The sequence below is a fragment of the Phoca vitulina genome, unplaced genomic scaffold (assembly GCF_004348235.1).
Source record: "Phoca vitulina isolate PV1807 unplaced genomic scaffold, GSC_HSeal_1.0 scaffold2, whole genome shotgun sequence".
NCBI lineage: Eukaryota > Metazoa > Chordata > Mammalia > Carnivora > Phocidae > Phoca > Phoca vitulina.
The window spans coordinates 37723327-37746176 of record NW_022589705.1 but is presented as its reverse complement, the minus strand read 5'-3'; the positions used below and the strand labels follow the sequence as shown (position 1 = coordinate 37746176).

The following is a 22850-nucleotide window of genomic DNA, read 5'->3' as shown; positions in this document are numbered from 1 at the left end:
ACCTAGTAAGAGGTGGAGAAAGGATTTGAACGTGGGCAGTCTAAAACTACAGCATTATTTTGGTACTATACATATTGGATCTTACAAATTCATTGATGGTTGACTAATGATTCCCCTCACTTTGGGTGAGGGACAGACCTTTAGAGTTAACCAAGCCCCATTTTTCCCCTGGGCCAGGATAACATAAGACATCATATCCAGGGGTACCTGGCTGCATCAGCCAGTAGAGCGCAGAACTCTTGATCTCCAGGTTGTGAGTTCGAGCTCCATGTTGGTTGGGTGTAGAGATTATTTAAAAAAAATAAAATCTTAAAAAAAAAAAAGACATCATATCCAAATAAGAGACTGTGCCTCCCTGATGCTGCATCCATATGGAATACCCTGTCCTATGGTTTAAGCCACTATTTGGTTTTCTTTTTTCTGGTAGCTAACAGCATCCTAACTGATGTACCTACTAACGACTAAGATTGTGTATTTTTTTTTTAAGATTTTATTTATTCATTTGACAGAGATAGATACAGCGAGAGAGGGCACACAAGCAGGGGGAGTGGGAGAGGGAGAAGCAGGCTTCCCGCAGAGCGAGGAGCCCGATGCGGGGCTTGATCCCAGGACCCTGGGATCACGACCTGAGCCGAAGGCAGATGCTTAACGACTGAGCCACCCAGGTGCCCCTAAGATTGTGTATTAACCTTAAAAATAAGTCAATTATTTTATCAGCAAAAATAGGTTTATTTGGGAATAACAGAGAATTGCAATTCGAGACAAGCAAGGTATGGCAAAGCCATAGGCAAGTCAAACAAACACAGAAGAACATTATCTTATGGAGGAGAAAGATGGGAGGGGTTGTTTTGAACAAAAGTCCCTTGGAGAAAAGCAAAGGTTTGGGATGATGATGGTTTGTCCCTGGCTGGGTTGCCGTAGTCGATTTCTTGTGGAAGATGCAATGTGTATCTTTCCTGTTGGGGTCTGTGACTGATGACTCTTTCCCTAACTGACATTGAGTGGTAAAGCTTTCCCTTCCAGCTTCTCCTTATATCATCTTGAGTCCACTTTAGTGAGGTTTCCCTTCATTAATTTTAGCAATTAAATACTCTGCCAACCCAGGAGAAGGGAGACTTGGAGCAAGTTACATTGATTTAGAAAAGTAATGAAAATATGGTATTTCTTGTTCCCTTGTTAAAGAGCAAAATCCATAATGGGTATGTACTAATATCTCTTTCATAACATTTATTGTGGAATTAAAAGAGGTAATGTTCTCAGTAAAGTTGCTTTAAGTGGTAGTTATAATTACTACCGCTCTTCCCGTTATGTTGAGTGTTTGGAAGTTGTGGGAAGTAGGGAGGAGGCAGCAGAAAGGAGATTGGGAGAATAAACAAAAAACAGACTTACAAATTCCAGGTTCTTCAGATGTCAACAGTACCATTTACTTTATAAGTGCAAAATATTTTCACACAGAATTCTGTGCACTTTCAGTTATTATTCATCTAGCAATGTCACACATAGCATTGTCATTCTCCCTCCCTATTTCCCATTTGACTAAATAGGAATTTTGAAAACTAACAGAAATGATTATTCATTCCTGTTCCTTAGGTAGGAATAGTAAAAACTGCTGTCACGTTTTAGTTATCCTTACAAAATTATTTTGACATTTCACCACAAATATGCAATTGAAGTTTTAAATCCGCAGTTTTGGTGGAATGTTTTGGCTGAAGACTGCACATGGAAAGAGCATCTTTTTTTGTTGTCGTTCTCCATTCCGCCCCGGCCCCCGCCACCGCCCATTTGTTTACTTGTGTGTTAGAACCTTAGAACAGGGTATATATACTCTGCCTATATTTACATATTCTAATTCAGTGGGAAACATGGAGAAAAAAGAGTAATTGAAATCAATAACTTCATCAATACAGGGTTAGAATGCCTCTTAACATTCATTCAAGTGCTGCGGATATATAGTAGAAGTTCTTAATCTGGGATCCATGGATTGGTGTTGGGGCGTCTGAACTTGTATATACTGTATATATTTTTTTCTTTTAACAATGTATGAGCGTGTCTATGAGCATTTTTCTGCGATAAAGTCCCCTAGTTTTCACCAGATTCGCCGAATAGTCCTAGATCCCTCAAAAGGCTACGAAATACGATACCAGTTAACAGCATTGTAAAAATGCAGTTTTTCTTAAGTGGTCCTTAGATCCATTGGGCAAGGCAGAAATCTCCTGCCCTAAACAAAAATGGCGGGAGCGGCTTCACACGTAGCCCCTCACGCAGAAAGGCTAGAAGGCCCCCGCCAACATTCTTTCCACCTTCCCACTGCTGACCCCGGAAGGACTCCGCCCTCGCGGCCAGGCGGCTGCTCAGCGCGGGGCTGCGGCGGGGAAGCAGGCGTGGGCCAGCCGCACCTGGCCTGGAGCACCAGGTACAGGGGTGGGGGGGGCGGGCGTGGGGGCGGGTGGGGTCGCTACGCCCGCGGGGCCGAGGCAGCGGGACTGGGCGTGGTGGTGGGGCGCGGGTTGCGGCCCCGGCCTTGGCCCTCAAGATTCCCAGTGCAGGTGAAGGAACAGAAAGCCAGGGAAGTCCCAACGCCGGAGGGAGGCCCGCAAGGGCAGCGCTGAATCAGGGTGGGCTCCCGACCGCTCATAGCCTGACTGAGGGCCTGGGCGGGCGAGCCTGCGGGAGACCCCTTTTCTGGTCTCTTGCTAAAGAAGGGAGACCGCTGAGGAGACTCCTGTGGGGGTCGGGGGTGGGGGTCTTGTTGGAGGTAGGTGCCGCTGGTTGGTCCATGTTTCTGCTTGAATGCCAGTGGTTTGAGCAGGGAGTGGTTTTTGAATGGGGGAAGATTACGCTTTCTTTGCTGGTGCTTTCAGAGAATAATGCAGCATTGAGAGGATTGTGGCGTTGGGACCCTTCTGTAAATAAAGTTGCTCAACATTTATATTCTGGAGGGAGGACTCCAGAAGATCTTGCTCTTGCACAGACTTTCATTATTATTGTTCTTTCATTATTGCAACAAAGCATTTTTGCTGTGTTTTTCTCAGAGTTCGGTTGTATGGGTTTAGGTTTCACGTCAAATTTTTTTAGGGATTTCAGACTTTCATTTTTGCTTAAATTATAAAGTCCAAGCTGTAGAATAGAATTTTAGGTTGTTTAAGAAACAAACTCTCATACATTTTTAGCTCCGCAGTAGTTAGCTGGAGAGAAGCGAGTAATATTACATAATACAGTATTTTTGGTGATGTTTTAGTCTCTCTACAAATTTGAATAATAATTAAACTGCCTTAGTGTTCATCTTAATACTTACGAAAGCAACTGAAATGATTAGTTTGGTTTTTCTTTTTTACATTATTCAGTTGTTAAGTTTGGAGTCATTCCCTCAGTGATTTTAAGTTAAAGGGAATGAGGTAGTTAGAATGCAAAAAAGGAGATTTGTCAGAACTCTTTTAAGAAAACCCCGGCAGCTTAAATTGAAATGTTTGCTTTATTTTCTTTCTTCTCCGCTTAAAAAATTCGAACCCTCTATTATGGAGAAAGTCACTTTGGGTGAATTACTCAGTATTTTATTTTTTTTAATGTAGCATAGATGGCTTAATGATCCAGAATCTATGTAACTACTAAAAATGTTTCTCAAGCAGTTGTCAATTTTGGGGGCGGAGGGGATAAGTGTGCTTTTTTTTTTTTTTTTTTTTTTTTTAGTGTAACATTTAAAAGAAAGTGATAAATGTAGGTGCTTAAAAAATCAAATATTTGAGAAGACCTATGGAAAGGAGTGATTCCTTGCCCGACCTCCCTTACTCCCCTAGTCTCATTCCCCAGAGGACCATTTTTTTCTTGTTTAATTGTTTCTTCATGGATTCCTTTGTATTTCTCAGTAATATGTTTATGTCAAAGTTTGTGGGTTGGAATAAATGTACATCAATTAGAATTATACTGAGCCTGAACATTGTAATTAGAATATGCGTGGGGGGGATTAAGTTTATACTCTGTGAGTGTCACTAGTAGGGAATAAGGTTAGTGTCAGTAGCAGTAACCCACCTTAGGGAGTATTACTGTGCTTGGTTTGAAAGGGAACAACTGCTTAATCAGTGGTTTTGATACTTGTGTGAAGAAAAGATATTAACAGAAAAGAGTAGTCTGTTGGAGTCTACAAAAAGAGGAGAGATATATGTAGAAATAAAGGACTTAAAGTATAGCTAGCCCAATAAGCTTTTTATAGAGAGATTGCTAATGATTTTTATTTTCTCTTTAGTTATGTTTATGTGGTCCTATTCAAGGAAAAGAAATACTAGATTTGGCAGACATAAACATTCTGGTTACTGGAGAAACCTACTCTCTTGTGTACCAGAGACCTGTCTCAGGCTTTTAACTGGCCTAGATAAAATATTCCTCAGGATCCATTAATTTTGTGCTCACCAGGCAGCCTTTTTAAGTTTTTTTTAAATTTACCTCCTTACAGTTTTTTATTTTAGAGAGGGTATGTTTTAATGACATGTGTAAGTATTCTTTTACTGGATAGTATATTTCCTTATTATAAATGAATAAATTTGTAAGCTAATTTATACGTTAATTCTATGTGAATTTGTTTAGTGTATGTCCAGCTAGGTACAAAGATAAAATTGAGTTTCTGGCTTTGAAAAGCATGGACCCAGAGCCTGAACCATCATGTTTCTATGAAGGTTCTGCTACCGTTAAGGGCCTTTCTGAGAGATAGCTGCTTTCTCTGTAGACATCTGACTTCTCTTTCTTCGGTTTCAATAGAAATAGGCATTGAAACAATATTAAAATTTCATAGCATAAATGTGGCATTTCTTTGAAGATCTTTAAAATGGGCTAGTAGGAGAATAAGTCCCTGAGTTCCGAAGTTCAGTGAACTGAGTTTACTTTCTAGCCCCAGGGGTCCTGGTTCTAATCAGATTCCCTTGTAGGAAATAGGTGAGAAGAAATCAGTTTTAAATTACTATTTAAAAGCCAAAATGTTTAACCAGAAAAGAGAGAATCTAGAACCTGAAATTTTCTAAGGAAAATGTGTTACCTGAACTCTTAGTTGAAATCTAACTCATTTTCTTTTTGGGTGCTTTGGTGATTAATAAATAAACTTTTAGCTCAGATAAATTTGGCTCATAATTTTCTTCAGGGAAGTATATCATGAATATAATTAACTGCAAAAAGAAAAAAACTGATAGAGTTAAATATTCAATTTGTATCTTTCATTTAGTGGCTCATATGTTTTTATGTTTCATTTAATGAAGATTAGAAGAGGAGTCATGTCAGAAGAAACAGTAAGCGAATCACAGTTTTCCTTGAAGACAGCAGTACTAAGAGTGTTTGATCTTCCTCTGTCTTGGTACTATTCTCTCTCCCAGGTAAAAAAAAAAAAAAAAAGAAAGAAAGAAACATGAAGTTGAATAATAAGTTTATTGCTCAGAGCATAGTATATTGTTTATAGTATTTAAATTTCAATTGAGGTTTTAAATGGTTCAGTCAAAATGTTTATTAAGGTAGTTTAATACTTAATTTGGTTTTTATTTCATGGTTTTTTGTTGTTATCATATTAAGAACTTTTTAAAGGAGATTGTATTACTTTAAAAAAATAGTCCTGGGGTGCCTGGTTGGCTCAGTTGGAAGAGCAAGTGACTCTTGATCTTGGGGTCATGAGTTCGAGCACCATGTTGAGTGTAGAGCTTACTTAAATAAAATTAAATTAGAAAAAATAGTCCTACTTTTTTTTTTAAGAGATTTTTTATTTATTCATTTGAGAGAGAGCAAACGAGAGCATGAGCCGGGGGGAGGGTTAGAGGGAGAGGGAGAAACAGACTCCCCACTGAGCAGGGAGCCCGGTACCTCATAAATGGAATTATGTAATATTTGTCTTTGGGGGACTGGCTTATTTTACTTAGCATAATGTCCTCAAGTTTCATCCATTTTGTAGCATGTCAAAATTTACTCCTTTTCCCAGGTTGAGTAACATTTGATTTTTTTTTTTTTAATTTTATTTATTTATTTGAGAGAGAGAGAATGAGAGAGAGAGAGCATGAAGGGGGAGGGTCAGAGGGAGAAGCAGACTCCCCGCTGAGCAGGGAGCCCGATGTGGGACTTGATCCCGGGACTCCAGGATCATGACCTGAGCCGAAGGCAGTCGCTTAAACAACTGAGCCATCCAGGCGCCCGAGTAACATTTGATTTTATGGACGTAAACCACATTTGGTTTATCCATTCATCCACTGCTGGTCATTTGGGTTACTTCCATCTTTTGGCTCTTGTGAATAATGGTGCTATAAACATAATTGTATGAATATCTATTCAAGTCCTTGCTTTCAGTTCTTTTGGATATATACCTAGAAGTGAAATTGCTGGATCATATGGTGATTCTATGTTTAATTTGTTGAGGAACTGGCATATTGTTTTCCATAATGGCTCCACCATCACTTTTTGTTTCTACCAGCAGTGGACAAGGGTTCCAGTTTCTCCACATTCTCAACCAACACCTGTTATTTTCTGGCTTTTTGATAGTAACCACCCTAATGGGTATGAGTTGGTATCTCATTGTGGTTTTGATTTGCATTTCCCTAGTGATTAGTGATGTTGAGCATCTCTTCATGCACTTATTATCCATTTGTATATCTTCCATGGGAGCAGTCCCTTTATTTTTAATATTTGCTTCTAATGCAATTTGTGCTTCATTGTACTAAAGAAAAAGGTACATATGGAAAGTGGTATTTAGTTCACTAAAGTTATACCAAATTTCATCAAATCCAAGATGATCATTTTTGACATTTCAATATTTGTAAAACTTACTTACATATTAAAATGAATAGTATCTCAGATGGGTGAAATATAGTGTAATTTTACATGTGTATAGGAAAGGATGTTGCACAGTTAAGAGGTATGAGAATAGTAATTACTACCTAGTGTTCACTATATTTAAGACATTATTTATGTCCTTTATACATAAAATGTCTGTAATCCACAAAGTAACCCTGGAATTTGGAAATCATCTCCATCTTACAGATCTGGAGGCTTCAAGAGCTTCATTAACTTGTCTAAAAGGGCAAATAATAGGGGTACCTGGGTGGCTCAGTTGGTTAAGCATCTGACTCTTATTTTATTTTATTTTATTTATTTGAGAGAGACAGTGTGCAAGCAGAGGGAGGGAGGGGACAAGCAGACTCCACGCTGAGCCCCACGCGGAGCTTGATCTCAGGACTCTGAGATCAGGACCTAAGCCGAAATCAAGAGTCAGTTGCTTAATGACTGAGCCACCCAGGCGCCCCAAGCATCCGACTCTTGATCAGGTCTTCCTCTCAGGGTCGTGAGTTCAAGCTGGGTGTGGATCCTATTTTAAAAGTGGAAATAATAATGTGAGTTTTTAACTCGTACCTCCGTGATCCCCAAATCCATTTTCTCTCTTTTCCTTTCTCTCCTTTTTCAGGACTACATGCTTAAAAGAAAATTTGACAAATACGGAAAAGAATTAAAAGAGAAAATAAAAATTATCAACAGTTCCTTTATAAAAGCTTATTTGCTATACCTTCTCTAAGTCTTTTATTTTTGTAAATATCTCTCTGCCCTCCACTCCCCAGACCGCTCCCCCATTTGAGATTATAAAGTTCTATATTTTGAGCATTTTCTGTTATTAGAAATGCTTTATGAATATAGATGTACTATAGTCTATTGAATATTTCTCTGTTTTTGTGTTTCTGGTTTGTTTCAACAGTTTATTATTTATATATAAGTCTTTGTCCAATTTTTAGATTTTTTATTATAGTGTATTTCTAGAGATGAAAATATTGAGTCTAAATATTTGGTATTCTTTTATTGTATATGTTATCATACTGTTTGGATGACATTTAAAAGACTAGTAGCTCCACTGTATGTAAAGCACTGTGCTAGACATTTTATATTAGGTACATTTACAAATTTATTTAATCCTTACAATGATCCTAAAGTAATATTATTCTTTAAAATGTATTATTTATAAACGTATATTATTCTTTAAAATGCTAATACATTTATATGGTTCATATATCAAAACCACACACACGTACATATACATACATGGAAATGTTTTACTGTCTTGGTCCCCATCCACTTCCTACAGGTAGCCATTTGGATTACTTGAATATCTTTTAGGGTTTCCTTAATCACATATCTGCAAAAGCAATTACATACTTATTTTTTCCTCTTTCTTATAAAAAAGGAAAGCATGGAATGAGTTTTGAGTACTAAGTACCATGGGGCTCCTGGGTGGCTCAATTGGTTAAGCGACTGCCTTTGGCTCAGGTCATGATCCTGGAGTCCCAAGATCCGAGTCCCACATCAGGCTCCCCGCTCAGCAGGGAGTCTGCTTCTCCTTTTGACCCTCCCCCAACTTGTGTTCTCTCTCTCTCAAATAAATAAATAAAATCTTAAAATAAATAAATAAATAAATGTGAATACTAAGTACCATGGCTGAGAGTAGAGAATGTATCCTTAAGTTTACCTGCATTACCTATGTTCCTGCTTTTTTATACTTAATTTCCTGGAGATCTTTCCGTATTAATATATATAGATCTTTTTCTTTTTTTTATTCATACAGCTACGTAGTATTTGTATACATACACATTTGTGTTATTTCTGATCTTGTACTGTTACAAACAGTGATATAGTGAGTAAGTTTGATATACCTCAATTCATACAGGCATAGGCGTGGGTTACAGGTATAGGCAACAGGATAAATTTTTAGACTTTGAATTTCTGGGCCAAAGAGTAAATGTATTTGAATTTTGATAGATACTGTTAAATTGCCTTCTGTAGGAATAGTATTATTTTGTACTCCCCAAATTTGGGGAGTTTTGCCATTCTGGTAGGTGAGAATGGTATTTCATCATGATTTTAATTTTATATCTCTCTTATATGTTAAGCTGAGAATCTTTTCATAGATTTAAGAGCAATTTGTATTAATTATGAACATTTTCAAGGCTTTTGTTTGTCATTCCTAAGTTGCTCTGCAGATTGGCTATACCAATGCACAGTCTTTATCAATCTTAATCATTTGATGATGTCTTTTTTCACAGTCTAGAAATCAGAGTGTTTTTTTAAATGTTTCTTAGCATTTGGTATTTCTTCTTTAGAAATTACTTTTGTATCCTTTGCGTATATGATTCTACTATACCACCTACTTTTCAATGCTAAGAGTAATTTTCTAAGGCCAGGTGTATCGGCCAACTTGTTCCATGAGATATTTTTAAAAATAATGTAAAGAGTCATTGCAGGTAAACTTAAGGATACATTCTTTACTCTCAGCCATGGCACTTAGTATTCAAAACTCATTCCATGCTATCAGTGTCCTAAGATAGGTCAGCAAATTAAACAGCCTCTAAGTGAAATCAAGGTCACCACCTGTTTTTTGCAAGTAAAGTTTTATTGGGACACAGCCATACTCATTTGTTAATGTATTATCTGTGACTGCTTTTGCACTATAACAACAGAGCTAAGTGGTTGCAGTAGAGATGATATGTTCTACAAGCCTAAAATATTTACTACTTGGCCTATGCCGAAAAAGTTTGTTGACTCCTGCACTGAGAGAGCAGGTTATAGTTTGAATAGCACAAATGACCCAAGAAAGGACCAAAGAAAAGCTCAGAGCTCTTGTTCTGTAATTTTAGAATTGGATTGATTTTTTTAAAATAAAAAAGACATGTAAGATTTTTTCGTTCATTAGTTCAGCCTCCAAAAATTGAGAAGCCATGTTGGATGCAATTCAGTTATATATTTAATTGCATAGTGAGATGTCATCTGTGTGACTGAAGTAATTTTAATAGATGATGCAAGACATGCATGGATTTAAGGGGCACCTGGGTGGCTCAGTCGTTAAGCGTCTGCCTTCGGCTCAGGTCATGATCCCGGGGTCCTGGGATCGAGCCCCGCATCAGGCTCCCTGCTTGGCGGGAAGCCTGCTTCTCCGTCTCCCACTCCCTCTGCTTGTGTTCCCTCTCTCGCTGTGTCTCTCTCTGTCAAATAAATAAATAAAAAATCTTAAAAAAAAAAAAAAGATGATGCAAGACATGCATGGATTTAAACACCTTCGATGATGCATCTTGATTCATGTTTCGCCACTGTGGAATTGTGTGATCTTTGGCAGGTTACTTAACCTCTTTGAAGCCAATTTATCGTGTTTGACATGCAATAAAGATGAGTGAGCACCCCAATAAATGTTAACTCCTATTATATTTCCCTGTCGTTTATTTAAGGAATAATACATTTTCCAAGTATTTGTTCTTTCATTTAGTGAATACATACTCTAAACAAAATACTTAAGTCTCTTTTGCTTCTGTAGTTTTCTTAAGGATTACTTTGGTATCCTTAAGGTCATTGAGATGGTATTACTTTATTGTGTTAATACAAGCAGATTCTGTTTTTCAGCTGGACAACACAACATAAAGAGATAAGTAGTTTAGTTGATTCTCCAAATTCAGAGTGTTAAGTGAGAAAGACAAAGAATTAACTAAGCACTTAAAAAATAAAAATCTGTCTAAATGCAGTGTGGCATCCTGAATTGGTCTTGGAATAGAAAAAGAACATCAGTGGAAAAACTGGTGAAATCAGAATAAAGTCTATAGTTTAGTTAATAATATTGTACTAATGTTAGTTTTTTAGTTTTATTTTAATGTTAATTTTTTAGTTTTATAAGATGTTAACATCAGGAAAATCCTAAGTGATGCAAAGATACTATCTTTGCAGTTTTTCTGTAAATCTAAAATTATTTCAGGGCGCCTGGGTGGCTCAGTCCGTTAAGTGTCTGCTTTCGGCTTAGGTCATGATCTTGGGGTCCTGGGATTGAGCACCATGTTGGGCTCCCTGCTCAGCGGGGAGTCTGCTTTTCCCTCTCCCTCTGCCCTCCCCTGCTTGTGCTCTCTCTCTCTCAAATAAATAAAGTCTTCAAAAAAAATAAAAATATAGTTTCAAACTGTTAAACATTTTTTAATTAAAATAAATTAACATTAAATAATAGCTCACATTTTTGAATGCCTGCTATGTGTCAGATATTACTTTATGTATGTTATCTATCCAAAACAACCCTATGAGGAAGATGTTATTCCTGTTTATTCAAGAGTTTACAGTTTGCATGTAGTGTTTTCTAGTTATCAGAGAGATTCATTCAAAGTATACCTATTAAGCCTCTATTATGTTTCAGTCAAGATATAAAGTGGTGAGCAAGATCTAGGCATAGTTCTAGCCCTTACTGAGCTTAGAACCTCAATAAAGTTTGTAGAAACTGCCCCTTCTCCCCCAAATAAAGGTGTAAGTACTGTGTTTGAGGAATAGATCAACTGAATTCTTTATGCTGAGTAAAGGGAAATAAAGTTATTGGAGGAGGAAACTTGTGCATGACTATTCTCTGTCTCCAGAGAACATTAGATGGTAGGGGACTTGACAAGAGCATTAAACAATAGCATCAGGTTATGAAGTGTGAAATCTGAGCATAAGGAGTAGTGTTCTTTTCCTTTGTATTCTCAGTGTCTGGGCCATAAATAGATGCTCAATTCATGTTGAATGAATAGGACATGTGTCTAGCTTTCATTTGTCTGGAGGTGAGGAAATGGACTGTATCACCACAGAAAGCCCCTCTGAGCTTTGGGATTCTGAGATGCTATTTCCAATGTTCCAGGCAATGATATAGGAAGTAATTGACTTCCCTCAGGGAGGGAAAAAAGTAACAAAACAAGAAGTGATAGGCAAGAGTAATATAAGAGACTTTCAAATGTTGTGTTTTCTAGATTACTTAGGATAAACATTTTCTCTGGGAAATTTGTTGCTTTTTTTGTCATGGAAAAAGTTTCTTTTTCATGAGATTATTACTGTAAACTTCAATACGTCTTTTATGTAAAAATAATACCTAACATATAAACCGAACTTGGATCTTAATAAAAGTGAATTTATTTTTATGGTATTTGAATTTATATTAGTAAAGAACATTATATGTCTGATGGAGTAGTTTTAATTTCATATTTATATCTCAGTGGTTTTTTAACTTCAGTGCCCTTGGATATAGTAGAACTGACAATTTTTTTTTTTTTTAAGATTTTATTTATTTATTTGACAGAGAGAGACACAGCGAGAGAGGGAACACAAGCAGGGGGAATGGGAGAGAGAGAAGCAGGCTTCCCTCTGAGCAAGGAGCCCGATGTGGGGCTCGATCCCAGGACCCTGGGATCATGACCTGAGCTGAAGGCAGCCGCTTAACGACTGAGCCACCCAGGTGCCCCTAGAACTGGCAATTTAAGCAGACACAATCACTTAGCTGTGACTGGGCCTTTATTAATAGATTATTTACTTTAATGGAGGTCTTAATTTTCTTATCTTACATTTACTTCTGCAGTAAGTACTAATTTTTACATTTGATCTAAGATTAATATTTTTTTGATAATGAGGTCATGGCAGTTTATAAAATATATTGAAAATTAAGAAGATGTTCTTAATAGTGCTATTTTTATTTTTAATTAAAAATTTTTTTTAAGATTTTATTTTTTTTTTATTTTTTTTATTTTTTTATTTTTTTATTTTTTTTAAAGATTTATTTATTTATTTATGTGAGGGAGCGAGAATGAGAGAGATCTGAGAGAGTACATGAGAAGGGGGAGGGTCAGAGGGAGAAGCAGGCTCCCCGCTGAGCAGGGAGCCCGATGCGGGACTCGATCCTGGGACTCCAGGATCATGACCTGAGCCGAAGGCAGTCGCCTAACCAACTGAGCCACCCAGGCGCCCCTAAGATTTTATTTTTAAGTAATCTCTATACCCGATGTGGGGCTTGAATTCACAACCCTGAGATCAAGAGTTCCATGCTTCACAGACTGAGCCAGCCAGGTGCCCCAATAATAATGCTATTTTTAGAATTTATTTTATTATTGGGTCTTTAGCACCCAGATTCAAGGAACTGTTGTTTTTTTCCCCAAATCTCATTTAGTTGCTCTTAACACTGAAGGTATGGTTCCAGAGGGAAAAACAAATCTAAAGAAATAAAAATTTATGGGGCTCCTGGGTGGTGCAGTTGGTTAGGCGTCTAACTCTTGGTTTTGGCTTGGGTTATAATCTCAGGGTTTTCAGATCTGGCCCTGGGTCGGGCTCCACACTTGGTGTGAAGTCTGCTTGGGACTCTCTCTCTTTCTCCCTCTGCCCTTCCCCCCAGTTCTTTCCCTCTCTCAAATAAATCTTAAAAAAATTTGCTAATGCCTGTAATAGAGACATTGCTTAAGAGAATAATTCTTCAAGTTTGTGAAGGGAAAAAAATTTGAGGTGGTATTGGAATGTTCTATATTTTCTTGATAGTTTTTTTTTTAAAGATTTTATTTATTTATTTGACAGAGAGATAGACAGAAGAGCACAAGTAGAGGGAATGGCAGAGGGAGAGGGAGAAGCAGGCTCTGCACTGAGCAGGGAGCCTGATGTGGGACTCAATCTTAGGACCCCGGGATCGTGACCTGAGCCGAATTTTGGGCAGATGCTTAACCATCTGAGCCACCCAGGCGCCCTTCTTGATAGTTTTGAAGGAATTTAAATGGACTTGGAGGAAAAGTAGAGTAAGAATAGTTTTAAATTTTTTGTTAGATCATAGTCACTGAGGCCACATGCTAATGGCAAATGGAAGTAAATCATTTCTGGTATTCCAGAAAATGAGCAATTTTTTTTTTTTTAAGATTTCATTTATTTATTTGACAGAGAGAGAATACAAACAGGGGGAGCGGTAGGCAGAGGGAGAGGGAGAAGCAGGCTCCCTGTTCATCAGGGAGCCCGACGTGGGCCTCGATCCCAGGACCCTGGGATCATGACCTGAGCTGAAGGCAGACGCTTAACTGACTGAGCCACCCAGGCACCCTGAAAATGAGCAATTTTTATGTGTAGAACCCAGATGTTATTTTAAAAATAGCTTTATTGAGGTCTAATTGACACACATTGCACTGTCCATATTTAAAATACGATTTAAGTTTTGACATACATGTGTATATTATAACTGAATTCTTTTTTTTTTTTTAAAGATTTTATGTATTTATTTGTCAGAGCAAGCGCAGGCAGGCAGAGGGAGAAGCAGGCTCCCTGCTGAGCAAGGAGCCTGGTGTGGGACTTGATCCCAGGACCCTGGGATCATGACCTGAGCCGAAGGCAGACGCTTATCAAGATTGAGCCACCCAGGCGTCTCTATATCTGTGAAATTCTTGCCAGTCAGGATAATGAACATATCCACGATCTCCAAAAGTTTCTCATTCTCCTTTGTAACCTCTCCCTTTGCATCTCCCTGTCCAAGTCCCCTCCCTCACTTTCCCCCAGGCAACCACTGATCTGCTTTTGATCACTATAGATTTGTTTGCATTTTCTGTTTTATATAAAATGGAATCATACAATATGTACTTTCTTTTGTCTTTTTTTCTTTCACTTAGTCTGACTTTGAAATATATGCATGTTGTATATATCAATAGTTAATTCTGTTTCATTACTGCATAGTATTCCATTGTATGGATATACCACAGTTTGTTCAGCTGTTGGTAGACATTGGGTTGTTTCCTGTTTTTATTTTTTAATTGTAAGTAAAGCTGCTAAGAACATTCCCATACAAGTCTTTGTATGGACATATGCTTTCATTTCTCTTGGGAGTGGAACGATTGAATCATAAGATAGGGATATATTTAATTAAAAATTTTTTTAAACATTTAAAAAAATTTTTATTTGAGAAAGAGAGCAAGCAGAGAGGGGCAGAGAGGGAGGGAGAAGGAGGGAGAATCTGGAGCAGACTCCTCACTGAGCAGTGAGATCATGATCTGAGCCAAAACCAAGAGGTGAACGCTTAACCGACTGAGCCACTCAGGCACCATGAGATATATTTAATTTTTTTTTTTTTTAAAGATTTTATTTATTTATTTGACAGAGAGAGACACAGCGAGAGAGGGAACACAAGCAGGGGGAGTGGGAGAGGGAGAAACGGGCTTCCCGCCGAGCAGGGAGCCCGATGCGGGGTTCGATCCCAGGACCCTGGGATCATGACCCGAGCCGAAGGCAGATGCTTAACGACTGAGCCACCCAGGCGCCCCTGAACGTGCTTTCGTATGCTTGTTTGCCATCCGTAAATCTTTGTTGATGTGTCTATTCAAAGCTTTTGCCCATTTTTTAATTGGGTTGTTTTGAGAATTCCTTATATACCTTGGGTACAATTCCTTTATCAGATCTATCATTTGTAACTATTCTAGTCCGTAGATTGTCTTTTCAACTTCTGGAAAGTGCTATTTATGTATGTATATATGTTTTTAAACATTTATTTTAGAGAGAGAGCTTGTGTGAGCAGGAGACAGGGCAGAAGGAGGGGAGAGAAAGAATCTCAAATAGACTCCACTGAGCGCAGAGCCCAATGCAGTCTTGATCCCATGACCCATGAAATCATGACCTGAGCCGAAATCAGGAGCCAGAGGCCTAACTGACTGAGCCACCCAGGCACCCCTAAGCAATGCCTCTTAAAAAGCAGAAGGTTTTAATTCTGAAGTCCATTTGTCAACTTTTTTTCTTTTTTTTTAACGGATCAGGTTCTTGGTGTCATCTCTAAGAAATATTTGCCTAACCAAAGGTCACAAAGATTTTTTCGTATGCTTTTTTCTAGAACTTTTATAGTCTTAGATTTTATGTTCTTATAGTTTTAGGTTTATGATCCATGAGTGAATTAATGTATGTAGTGTGAAATTATACAGTATATAATCTTTTGGAATTGGCTTTTTTCACTTAACATAATGCATTTGAGATTCATTCACATTGTTGTGTGTCTGACTATTATGACCTTTTTTATTGCTGAGTATTCATTCCATTGTATGGATGTACCAGTTTATCCATTTATCTGTGGAGGGACGTTTGTAGGTCTTGGTGGATTTCTAGACTACATAGATTTTCTGTGTTTTCTTCAAGAAATTTCTTCCTTGAGGGACACCTGGGTGGCTGAGTTGGTTAAGCATTTGCCTTCAGCTCGGGTCATGATTCCAGGGTCCTGGGATCGAGCCCCGCATTGGGGCTCCTTGCTCAGTGGGGAGCCTGCTTTTCCCTCTGGCTGCTCTGCCTTCCGCTCCCCCTGCTTGTGCTCTCTCTCTGACAAATAAATAAAATCTTTAAAAAAAGAAATTTCTTCCTTGAATTTACTTTTGACAAAAATAGGTTGACTGTATTTGTACAGGTTTATTTCTGAATTCTGTTCTGTTGCGTTGATCTATATGCCTATTGTTTCGCCAATACCACACTGTTTTAATTATTGTAGCTTTATAGTTAAGTTTTGAAATTGGCTAGAGTAAGTTCTCCAACTTTCTCTTTTTCAGAGTTATTTTGGTTATTTTAGTTCCTTTGCCTTTCCTTAATTTTTTTTTTAATAATAAGCTACTAATACCTACAAAAATTTTTGCTGGGGCGTGTCTGGGTTGGTTAAGCATCTGCCTTTGGCTCAGGTCATGATCTCAGGGTCCTGGGATCGAGCCCTGCTTCAGGCTCCCTGTTCAGCAGGGAGTCTGTTTCTCCCTCTCACTCAGCCCCTCCCCCCTGCTCGTGCTCCCCCCCCAAATAAATAAATAAAATCTTTAAAAAAAATTTTTGCTGGAATTTTGATTAGGGTTATATTGGTTTTTGTACATCAGTTTGAAGAGAAACAACATTTTATAATCCATAAACATGATGTATCTCTCCTTTTATCTTTTTTGATTTCTTTCATCAGTGTTTTGTTTACTAGCACTGATTTTTTTTTAGATTTATTGCTAAGTATTTTTTTCGTTTTCTTTTACTTGGTGCTATTATAAATGGTATTGCTTTTTAAATTTCATTTCCAGTTGCTTATTGCTGTTATTGACTTTGTAGCCTATTTACCTATCAGTTCTAGGAGATTTTTAGGTAGATTTTTTTGGATTTTCCATGTAGACAATCAAAATTGTCTGCAAATACAGAGTTTTACTTCTTCCTTTCCAATGTGTATTCCTTTTATTCTTCTTGACTTTTTATATTGGCTGGCACTTTTAATATGATGTTGGTTCTGGTAGCTTCAGGCATTCCTTGGCTATGGCAGCATAACTGTAATCTCTGCCTCCCTCTTCACATGGCTTTCTCTTTTGTGTCTCTATGTGTCCTTTAATCCCTTATAAGGGCACTTATTTGATTTAGGGTCCACCCTAAAACAATGTGATGTCATCTTGATTCTTACCTTAATTACATGGACAAAGACTTTATTTTTAAATAAGATCATAATCTGATATTCAAGGTTAATGTGAATTTTGGGGGGACACTATTTAAGCCACACACCTTCTAGTCCTAATTTGCTGAGTTTTTTAAAAATCATGAGTGGATGTTGAATATTTTCAAATGTTCTTTTTGAATTTATTGAGATTATATTATGGCGTTTCTTCTTGGTTTGTTATTATGGTAAGTTACATTGATTGATATTTGAATGTTGAACCAGATTTGCATTCCTAGGATATACACTACTAGATCATCTATAGTATTCATTTTATATATTGCTGGATTCAATATGTTAATATTTTGTGAAGGATTTTTTAAAAAATCAACATTATAGATACTACCCTATAATTTTTTTGTAATGTCTTTGGTTTTGATATTAATAATAATGCTGGCTTCAAAAAATGATTGGGAAGAATTCCCTCATTGAATGGAATTGATATTTCTTTCTTAAATACTTAGTAGAATTTGCCATATCATTTGTTAAAAGGTTTTATTTAACTACATATTCAATTTCTTTGCTATCTATTTCTTCCTGAGTGAATTTTGATAGTTTCTATTTTTCAAGAAATTGGTCCATTTCATCTAAAATTGTTGAGTTTATGGGCATAGAGTTGTTTATAGTAATCCTTTTCATATCTGTAAAGTCTTTAGTGATGACACCTCTTTTATTTCTGATTTTGGTAATATGTGTCTTTTCTCTCTCCCTCTCTCTCTCTCTCTTTTTGTTTGTTTTTGGTCAGACCGGTTAGAGCTTTGTCAGTTTTATTTTTTCCCCCTGAAACCTATTGGGAGTGAACCTATTGATTTTTTTAAACACTTTTGTTTTTATTGATTTGTCTTTCTATTTCATTGATTTCTGTTTAGTCTTTATTACTTCCTGTCTTCTGCTTGCTTTGGATTGAATTTGTTCTTTTCTCTAGTTTCTTAAGGCAAAAACTCAGATTATGGATTTGATACCTTTCTTCTTTAATATAAGCATTTAATGGTATAAATTTCCTTTGGAAGTTAAAGCTGCATCCCACAGATTAGGTGTTTTGTTCTTTGGAAGGGATAGAGAAGGGTATTGATGCAGTTCATGCCCCTCCACAAAACTCCTGTTTCCTTCCAGTCCTATACCATTAGGGAGACTTAGGGCTCTAGCAGTCTTTTCTGTGAGTAGAGCCTGGTGGGATTCACGAAGATAAAACCTGCAAAAAGTATGGATTACCCCTATCTTTGCAGCATCCCCCCTGCTCCCCGGGGGTACTTTATCCTCTCTCACCAGTGCACACTGTCTTTACCAATTTACCAGGCAAACTAACTGAACTCATCTTACTGATGTCCTGCTGTGTTTTATCTCTGCATGCCAGAGCTTATGTCCTGTCTCTTCATGCAGAGATACCTGTGTCTCTTTAGGGCCAGTTGATTGCCCTTTGACCTCAGCATTGTGATGGGTTCAAGAAAAAATGAAAATTTGCCATTTGTCTGGCTTTTTTGTTATTGTGAGTTTGGAAGTGACACTCCTTCCAGCGCTCTACACCTCAAGACTATGGCTTTATTTTATTGCTCTCCTGTATTTTTTACTATTGATAGTGTCTGTCCCCTAAGACAAAGTTAATTACCTCTTGCTCTGATGTTGATACTTAGTGTATACTTATATTACTGTATTTATCACACTGTACTGTAATTATCTGTGAATATATTTGTCTCTACTATTAGCACACTGCTTGAAGGAGGCAAGATCTGTGTCCTCTATACCTAGTACTTCCTGATCATTGAAAGGCATTGATATTTGCTTGTTGAAGAAAATTACAGTAAGATTTTAATTTTAATTTTCATAGCACAGTGTGGTACATTGTAAAATGCTGAGTAAATATTTGTTGAATAATTCATGCATAAAGGGTTTATTCAGATAGCATTTAGAAATTGAGTTAATTTGGGGCTCCTGGGTGGCACAGTCTCTCTCAAATAAATAAATAAATAAATAAATAAAATAAATCTTAAAAAAAAGAAATTGAGTTAATTCATGTTTGTCCAGATTTCCAGATAGTTTAAAAAAAAAATTGGTTTGTTTTAAAACTCTGAATTAGGGGTGCCTGGGTGGCTCAGTTGGTTAAGCGTCTGACTCTTGATCTCAGCTCAGTTCTTGATTTCAGGGTTGTGAGTTCAAGCCCCACGTTGGGCTCCATGCTGGGCATGGAGCCTACTCAAAAAACAAAAACAAAACAAAGCAAAACTCTGAATTAGTCATTCCTGTAATTTAAAATCTTGCAATGATTCAGACATTTAGTTGCATGAAAATCATTAGTTCAATAGGTTTTAATGGAGTTGAATTATTTTGTGTTCCTTTTGACTTTTGTGGTAATATTGTTTAACTAAGAACTTCAGAAAGTAATAAATAATACATTTTGCTTGTTTTTAAAATTCAGGTTGGGCTAGTTGTCATTTAAAGAGTGTGAAATAATATTCTCTCGGTAGTACTTAGAACTAGTACTAATATAGTATTCATTCTTAACTTAAGAATAAGTTTTGTTCTTACGTCTTTATTTTAAGTGAACAAATATAAGAAGCTTTTTTCAGTCTACCTGCATCTTTTCCAGATAAAATTTTCACCAGTAGCAAAAAAGTTGTTTGTGGTAACTGCAGTGAGTGCTGTATCTGTAATTTTTCTGGCCCATCACTTTAAAAGAAGACGTGGAAAGAAGAAAGGAAAAATACTACCATGGGAACCAGAGCACCTTGTACTTGAATACACTAAAAGAGCAGCATCAGACAAAGGTATGTGGAGATAGCTGAATTAAGTCTACAAAGGAAATTTTATATATAAATCATAACTGGAGTGATTTCAGTGTTTTAGTCTCCAAAATTCCTTTCCTTAATATTTAACTCACAGATTATACAGATTCATTTTAGAAAGATTAGAACATACAAATAAGCAAACAAAAAATTAAAATCACCTGATATTCTGCTACCCAGAAGTAATGACTGATAATACTATGGTATATATCCATTTCTATTTGCATTTAAATATATTGAGACATAAAATTCTATATTATGTACAAATAAATGGTGTATAGTAAAATTATAATTATACCTTTGTAGCCTGCTTGTAAGATATTTAATAATATGTAAGAATGTTTTTCTAGGTCAACAAATGTATTTCTATGCTATCATTTTTAATATGTACCTAGTGTTAAATTTGTAAATATATACACCAGTTTATTTAAGCAGTTCCCTCTTGTTCCCTTTAGAATGTTTTTTTTTTGCTTTGCATATACTTGTCTGATTATTTTCTTAGTATATAAGTAGAAGTAGAATTGCTGGTCTTTAAAAGATCTGTAGTTTTTGTTAGAGATACAGTACATACTGCCAAAGTGTATTAATAACAATAATTTCTTGAGCATGCTGAATTTCTTATTTTTTTAAATTTTTAATTATTTTTAATTTATTAGAGGATCATATGCTTTTTTTAAAAAATTTTTTTTTAAGATTTTATTTATTTGACAGAGAGAGACATAGCGAGAGAGGGAACACAAGCGGGGGAGCGGGAGAGGGAGAAGCAGACTCCCGGCTGAGCAGGGAGCCCCATGTGGGGCTCGATCCCAGGCCCCTGGGATCATGACCTGAGCCGAAGGCAGACACTTAACGACTGAGCCACCCAGGTGCCCCCAATGATCATATGCTTTTGTGATTAATTTGTCCAGTAAATAATCAATGAATGACTATTTTGTGCCAAGTACAGTGAACATTACAGTAATGATGGTTCTCACTTAATGAGATTTTACTAGATCTCAGGTGTAGTACTAAATGCTGTGTATTCACTTCATTATTTAACCTTTATAGCAATCCTATGAATTAGGACTACATCCTGTGTTAGTGTTTAAACATAAAGAAAATTGAGATAAGGAAAACTTAAGTGACCTGCTCAGGGTCATATAAGTCCAGGAGATGAGGAGTGTCTTAACTGTTGCATTAAGATGAACTAAGACACAGCGTCTGCCACAGATGAATAGATAGATGGTTAGGGGAGACAGAACTATAAAAAACTAATTACAATGTAATGTGTAATTTAATCCTCAGGAAAGGAAGTGCTTATATTTTGTTAAATTTATTTATTTATTTATTTTTAAATTTTTAAAATATTTTATTTATTTATTTGACAGAGAGAGACACAGCAAGAGAGGGAACACAAGCAGGGGGAGTGGGAGAGGGAGAGGGAGAAGCAGGCCTCCCGCTGAGCAGGGAGCCTGATGCGGGGCTCGATGCCAGGACCCCAGGATCATGACCTGAGCCGAAGGCAGATGCCTAACGACTGAGCCACCCAGGCACCCCTGTTTTGTTAATTTGTAACTTGAAGGTTCATAGTTGCCAGTATTTTTTTTTTAAAGATTTTATTTTTAATTAATCTCTGCACCCAACATGGAACTTGAACTCATAAACCCAAGATCAAGAGTTACACACTCCACTGACTGAGCCAGGCAGGCACCCCTAGTTGCCAGTATTCTTATACTGATTACAATAGATCAATCAAATATTGCTCTAATTAATTAGATGAATATTTTATTCTTAATTTAAGAAGCAGAGTTTAGCAGTGTTAAAAGCAGTTGTGAAGAGATGTAGATTTTAATAATGGTGTACATTTAATAATTTACACAATTGAGTGGGATGAATTTTAAAATTAGAAGCTTTCTGAATGAATATAATGTAAACTTTGAGATTTTACTGAGATTTTATCTGAAATTTATCATTGGAGTTACTAATACTTCTAATATTATTGATATATTTGTTTGGTAGGTTCAAGTTGTTCCAGTAGTAGACAGAATTTGACATTATCTTTAAGTTCTGCCAAAGACAAAGGATCTCAGTCTTGTAACTATGCTAATGGAGGACTTTTCAGTAAATACTCAGGTTCTGCACAGAGTTTAGCCTCCGTAAGTAACGAAAATAATTTATTATTTTATAGATCTACTTTTGTGTCTATTGTTATCTATTTGTTTAAATGTCATATAATTATAGATAGCTCTTAGTATGGAAAGAATCTTAAATCATCTGGTTTTGTCTGTTTTCTTTAAGCAAGTAAAATTTTCCTTTTGCTGAATAACCAGCCAGTTTGGTTCCAGCTTTCTTGAGTAAGTGATGTGGACACACAGGATCCTGTAGAATAGTGTTGATGTGGAAGTATTGCTTTAAAACTAGATGTTCTGCAAAAAAGCTGGAAGATAACAGCCAGACTTTGTACTAGGTCACAAAATAATGAGCCTGAGTAGGTAAAAGTGTGTGGCTTGCTGAAGCCAAATGTGGAGTTCCTCACCTTGTTCTTTGGAGCATTAATATAGTATTGATTGACAAGTGAGGAATAAAGTTAGTATTGTTGAAGTTTAATATAGTTAAAAAATTTGTTAAATAAGTAAGATATACATTTACTACTAAATAAAGAAGAGGCAAAAAAAAAAAAAAAGTATAGTGATAAATGTGTTCCTGATCCTCTTGGTTCAACAAACAACACTGGTAATTTCTTACATATATACTTCTGGGAGGGTATGCCTCTACCATCATATATATTCATTATTTTAAATAGTTATTGAACACCATATTCTGTACCTTGCTTCTATGTTTTGTTGGAATATATAGCTGCCCCATTCTTAAGTGCCTAAAAA

At 36.7% G+C, this 22850-nt stretch overlaps 1 protein-coding gene across 2 annotated transcripts in view; it reads left to right on the top strand.

Annotated features, from left to right (window-relative positions):
• Positions 1-2251: 2251 nt before the first annotated feature.
• MIGA1 (mitoguardin 1) overlaps positions 2252-22850 on the top strand; it is a 97260-nt gene continuing 76661 nt past the window's right edge. The window contains exons 1-4 of one of the 2 annotated variants that reach the window (XM_032425535.1): positions 2252-2413; positions 5246-5354; positions 19794-19971; positions 21988-22124. In XM_032425535.1, the coding sequence (XP_032281426.1) occupies positions 5256-5354; positions 19794-19971; positions 21988-22124 (414 nt within the window). In that variant the 5' untranslated portion in view covers positions 2252-2413; positions 5246-5255. Of the gene's footprint in view, positions 2414-5240; positions 5355-19793; positions 19972-21987; positions 22125-22850 lie in introns of both variants that reach the window. The other variant, XM_032425531.1, reaches the window with a different exon arrangement.